Consider the following 5,834-nt stretch of genomic DNA (forward strand, 5'->3'; position numbering starts at 1 on the left):
GTCCCCGTTGTGGGACTAATAAAGGATTTCTGATAAAACAAAGATACAGGATAAAAAAGTTGCTTTTTTGCATTTAGCATAAAAGAAAAGTGAGATGAATGTGTCTTAAAGACAATGTGCAGAGGTTATGAGTTCAATAATTAGTACGGCCCTCGAAGGATGTTGTAAAAGAAAATGGCCCTTGATAAGAAAAAGGCTCCCCCCCTGCTCTAGGCCATCACCAAGTTTAGTCGTACCAAGAAGAGTATATAATGCTGCTTTTAGATGGAGCTTGTGTGTACGTAGCGAGAACCCCGCTTATTGTCTATGACAATATTAAAGTTACTTTCAGCGTCTAGGAGCCACAAGGCTAACCAACTTAGCTAGCAAGCAGCTAACGTTATGTGGGACTACAGAGACTTTGACAGATGAGTATTATTATGAATGTTGCGCGGATATCATCAGTCATGTGCTCAGAAACTGTAAATGTTTAGACTCCAGTTTCTCCACCAGAGGTCGCTGTTGTCAGATTTTTTACTCTGCAAAAGATGAAAGAATTAGTTGATCAGATGGACAAAAATGTAATCAGTGACTATTTTTGATAATTAAATAATTGATTATTAACTTCTGAGAAACACAAACATTTCTGTAGAATAATAATTAGTTTAAAGTGCATCTTCCTGTCCAGGCAGGTCGATGACGTCGTTCTGACGAGCAGCTGAGATGTCCAATGACAGCGAGGGATCGGTGAAGGGGGAGGCAGCCATGATGCCATCTCCCTCTGGCTCCGCCTCCTCTCAGGGACCGCCCCTTTCTCCATCCAAACCACCTGAGCTGCCAGGTAACCTGCCTGTCTGTCAACCCTCTGTGTGCCTGTCTCTCTCTCTGACCTGTCTCTCTCTCTGACCTGTCTCTCTCTCGCTGACAGATTAACTGGTGCAGGCTGGATGGTCTAAGTGTTGGTCTCTCTCTCTGACCTGTCTCTCTCTCTGACCTGTCTCTCTCTCTGACCTGTCTCTCTCTGACCTGTCTCTCTCGCTGACAGATTAACTGGTGTAGGCTGGATGGTCTAAGTGTTGGTCTCTCTGACCTGTCTCTCTCTCTGACCTGTCTCTCTCTCGCTGACAGATTAACTGGTGCAGGCTGGATGGTCTAAGTGTTGGTCTCTCTGACCTGTCTCTCTCTCTGACCTGTCTCTCTCTCTGACCTCTCTCTCTCTCTACCTGTCTCTCTCTCTGACAGATGAACTGGTGCAGGCTGGATGGTCTAAGTGTTGGTCTCTCTGACCTGTCTCTCTCTCTGACCTGTCTCTCTCTCTCTCTGACAGATGAACTGGTGCAGGCTGGATGGTCTAAGTGTTGGTCTCTCTCTGACCTCTCTCTCTCTACCTGTCTCTCTCTCTCTGACAGATGAACTGGTGCAGGCTGGATGGTCTAAGTGTTGGTCTCTCTGACCTGTCTCTCTCTCTGACCTGTCTCTCTCTCTCTCTGACAGATGAACTGGTGCAGGCTGGATGGTCTAAGTGTTGGTCTCGGAGGGAGAACCGTCCGTATTATTTCAACAGATTCACCAATCAGAGCCTGTGGGAGGTCCCAGTGCTGGGTCAGCATGACGTCATCGTGAGTAAAGTTTCCTTTAAGGTGTTAGCTGATTTAACAACAACAACAACAGGAAGTTAGTTTTTGGCAGTCTGTCAGCAGGTGGAGCCAATTTAAAGGCCTTTACTGTTCAAACCTTTTATTTATCACTCAATGAATAAAAGGTTTGAATAGATTCAACATCATTCTCTCTTTTACTCCTGTGAGTGGTAAACAGTTAGTGTATGTAGAGCTTTTATTGTGAAAGGTAACAAGGAAGGAGTAATGTTGTTTTATAGTCCTCATCATAACCTCGGCGACACGACTAGTGAACATTTACACCTGATTGTTGATCCTTTAATCTCAGGGAGAAACTTAGAAACACACTTCGCACACCGCGTCATATTCTGCTTGAAGATAAACATAAAATTATATTGATGTGCGACTTTGAAAAAATAAATATAAAACAGATTATTTTTGGCCTGCGTCGTCCTCCTGCATGCACACACATAATTTATCAAACACGTGACTTCCCTCCTCCCTCATGCTTTATAAAGATATTCAGGAAATAGAAAAACATTATCAAACAAGTATTTAATTAAAACTCCATTCTCAAAAGATGGAAGACGAACTTTTAAAAACTGTATTTGTCGTAAATCGTTACTCTAAAAGACTCGTCTGTCTCTGCAGTCTGACCCTTTAGGTCTGAATGCTGCCCCAGCAGAGGGCGGGGACGCTAACCTTGGTAACGGTCAGAGGAAGAGGAGGAGCTCTGAGGAGCAGGGGGCGGGGCCTAACAGCATTAAACGAGCGAAGGTACGAAAGAGAACGTGTGCAGTGGATTGTGGGAAACGGAGTCCTTTAGTTTATGTGACATAATCTGACATTGCGTTGTTTCCAGGTGGAGCCCACCACGCCCATCTCTCCCAGCACCCCTGGAGTCAAACCTTGGAACTCTGCCCCCGAAGACAAACAGGCCCAAGCAGCCACACCCACAACTCCGAGCCCCGCCCCCGCTCCATACAGACCGGCTGTGTGAGTGCCGAGGCCACGCTGCTCCCATTAGCATCTTTAGCTCTGTCGATCGCATTTCAGGTTTAATGTTGTTTGTTTGTTGTTTTTATCAGGATCTACTGGGATCTGGACTCCCAGACCAATGCTGTGATAAGAGAGCACCCCCCTGCCAACCACCTTCCCCCCCACCCTGAGATCGAGCTGCAGAGGGCTCAGCTGGTCACCAAACTTCGGCAACACTATCACGAACTGTGCCATCAGAGAGAAGGTACTCTCACACCTGATGGTTCACTCCGTTACACAAACACCGTCTCTGGAGGTCACCAGTACACTGTCGCTGCTTATTAAAACTGAAATGGATTACCTGGCACTTGACGGTCTTGACCCGGGACATGTTAGTCAAAGTCCATGAGCTGAGCTGAACTGTCTGTCTGTGTTCAGGTATCGATCCGCCCCGGGAGTCGTTTAACCGCTGGCTGCTGGAGAGGAAAGTGATCGACAAAGGTCAGGACGCCTTACTGCCGAGCGACTGCGACCCAGTCATCTCCCCGTCCATGTTCAGAGAGGTCATGAACGACATTCCCATCAGGTAGGTACCTGTCTGTACGTACTGAACATGTGTTGCCTTGAACCTCTATCTACTTTAACATATTGATCATGTAATTTATGTGTATGTGTCTCAGGTTGTCGCGTATTAAGTACAAAGAGGAGGCTCGGAAGCTTCTATTTAAATACGCAGAAGCCGCCAAGAAGATGATCGACTCCAGGTAGATCCAAACGGACCAATCAGCGTTATCCTGCTGATGTCCACTTTGACCTCTAACCTTTGACCTCTGACCTGCAGGAATGCGAGTCCAGAGAGCAGGAAGGTGGTGAAGTGGAACGCTGAAGACACCATGAGCTGGCTGCGCCGAGATCACTCCGCCAGCAAGGAGGACTACATGGTAACCTATGTTAACTTCTTAAATACTTATTAACCCTTTAACACCTAAGCTTAAAAAGCCTTATTTGCTTACTTGCTTATTTTGACTATAAAAAGGTCAGACAATGTCCTGTGAGTAAGTGCATTTTCCAACAATACCTGGAACTTTCCATATCTGGCAGTCATTTACAATTTATTGCATGTTATGAGAGTGTAATAACAGTTTAAAATGAATTTGAGTTTAGTGAACAAAAAACACTGCAAATGTACATGAATAAGAGATTTACAGTTACATTTGAAGTTTGAAATGTATACAACTATTTCCAGTAAAAGTTTTGAATCTTTTACTCTTACATCTGCAAAAACAGGCCATAAAATGGAAAATATGTCCAGGGGTTTCCCCCACACAGGGTAATTCTCTCCTCTCTGAGTGTCCCTTCACATGCAGAGGTCTTGGTGGTACTGCCAGTGACTGTTCCTGTTGCTCCTGTTTTCTCTGGGTCACTCAGATGAAGATTAGATCAAATGGCCATGAACAGTCTGGGGACATGACAGTGGCAGGGAATGACACATTGAAAATGGTTTGCTTACACCAAAAGTTGCTCATCTTTCTGCAGGTCCAAAACTGACATGTACAGCAACATGCCTGTGGATTTCTTCTGGAGTTGTTTCAGTCCAGGTGAACTGTCTCCCTCTCTCCAGACTTTTGGCTGCATTCTTGTTTGTGTATTCAGAGAGGAGTTTGAAAACTGCAGCATCAAAGTGGGAATAAATGTCACCTGGTGCTGGGTTTCCCATATCGAGAGGGGGTTGGACACCTGGGGTGGTTGAGGGTCTGCCATCTTTGATGATGTGGTGAGGGGCTTCTGTGTCTGACAGCATCACCAGATCATCCAGCATCTCCACAGCTCCATCTACAGGCCTGAATGTGATCTCTGGTGACACCTCGTGATCTCTGGTGACACCTCCTCCTCTCCAGCTCCAGCCTGCACACAGCCTCTGCTAGGACGCAGGCTACTTGAAGAAGACGCGCACATTTACACATATAAAGTACAATTACACACCTAGTGCAACCTTACAGACTTGGTACACTGTTCTAAACAAGTCACAACGCAATACAAGTGTTGATTTACATACCGTCTTGCTTCCATTTGAATTAAATCCGCTGTTTTCCGGCTCTATTTCTCCGCGTTGTTGTCTGTGTCTCTCCAGCGCTCTGTGTGTATTCGCTCAGAACAAAGGCGCTGTTTCGCGGGCTTCCGGAGGGCCGTAAGTGAAGTTAGTATAAAGTGTTAAATTATTTAAAGAGTTAGTTTTAAGGGGTTAAAGTATAAAGTAGTTAAAGTTAAAGTAATATAAAGTGTTAAAGTATAAAGTAGTTAAAGTATAAAGTGTATAAAGTATAAAGAATAAAGTATAAAGTAAAGTGTAAAGTATAAAGTAGTTAAAGTATAAAGTGTTAAAGTATAAAGTAAGGTTAAAGTAAAGTATTATAAAGTATAAAGTGTTAAAGGTATAAAGTGTAAAGTATAAAGAAGTTGTAAAGTATAAAGAGTTAAAGTATAAAGAGTTAAAGTATAAAGTGTTAAAGTATAAAGTGTGTATAAAGTAAGTATAAAGAGTTAAAGTTATAAAGTGTTAAAGTATATAAGTGTTTTAAAGTATAAAGAGTTAAAGTATATAAAGTGTTAAAGTATAAAGTGTTAAGTTGTTAAAGTATAAAATTAAAGTATTTAAAGTATAAAGTATAAAGTATAAAGTGTTAAAGTGTTAAAGTGTTAAAGTGTTAAAGTATAAAGTGTTAAAGAGTTAAAGTATAAAGAGTTAAAGTATAAAGAGTTAAAGTATAAAGTGTTAAAGTATAAAGTGTTAAAGTATAAAGAGTTAAAGTATAAAGTGTTAAAGTATAAAGTGTTAAAGTATAAAGTATAAAGTATAAAGAGTTAAAAGTATAAAGAGTTAAAGTATAAAGTATAAAGTATAAAGTGTTAAAGTATAAAGTGTTAAAGTGTTAAAGTGTTAAAGTGTTAAAGTATAAAGTGTTAAAGTATAAAGTGTTAAAGTATAAAGTGTTAAAGTATAAAGAGTTAAAGTATAAAGTGTTAAAGTATAAAGAGTTAAAGTATAAAGAGTTAAAGTATAAAGTGTTAAAGTATAAAGTGTTAAAGTATAAAGAGTTAAAGTATAAAGAGTTAAAGTATAAAGTGTTAAAGTATAAAGTGTTAAAGTATAAAGTGTTAAAGTATAAAGTGTTAAAGTATAAAGTGTTAAAGTATAAAGAGTTAAAGTATAAAGTGTTAAAGTATAAAGAGTTAAAGTATAAAGAGTTAAAGTATAAAGTG

At 41.1% G+C, this 5,834-nt stretch overlaps 1 protein-coding gene across 5 annotated transcripts in view; it reads left to right on the forward strand.

Moving 5' to 3' along the window:
- Positions 1–4,297, forward strand: part of pcif1 (phosphorylated CTD interacting factor 1) — an 8,094-nt gene extending 3,797 nt beyond the window's left edge. Inside the window, exons 2-10 of one of the 5 annotated variants that reach the window (XM_029428236.1) lie at positions 668–820; positions 1,474–1,598; positions 2,247–2,372; positions 2,458–2,591; positions 2,684–2,838; positions 3,012–3,159; positions 3,254–3,337; positions 3,415–3,514; positions 4,110–4,297. In XM_029428236.1, the coding sequence (XP_029284096.1) occupies positions 703–820; positions 1,474–1,598; positions 2,247–2,372; positions 2,458–2,591; positions 2,684–2,838; positions 3,012–3,159; positions 3,254–3,337; positions 3,415–3,514; positions 4,110–4,121 (1,002 nt within the window). In that variant the 5' untranslated portion in view covers positions 668–702 and the 3' untranslated portion in view covers positions 4,122–4,297. Of the gene's footprint in view, positions 1–667; positions 821–1,473; positions 1,599–2,246; positions 2,373–2,457; positions 2,592–2,683; positions 2,839–3,011; positions 3,160–3,253; positions 3,338–3,414; positions 3,661–4,109 lie in introns of those variants that run through there. The other 4 variants (XM_029428232.1, XM_029428233.1, XM_029428234.1 and 1 more) reach the window with 4 other exon arrangements.
- Positions 4,298–5,834: the final 1,537 nt, after the last annotated feature.

The sequence above is a fragment of the Cottoperca gobio genome, unplaced genomic scaffold (assembly GCF_900634415.1).
Source record: "Cottoperca gobio unplaced genomic scaffold, fCotGob3.1 fCotGob3_52arrow_ctg1, whole genome shotgun sequence".
Classification (NCBI taxonomy): Eukaryota; Metazoa; Chordata; class Actinopteri; order Perciformes; family Bovichtidae; genus Cottoperca; species Cottoperca gobio.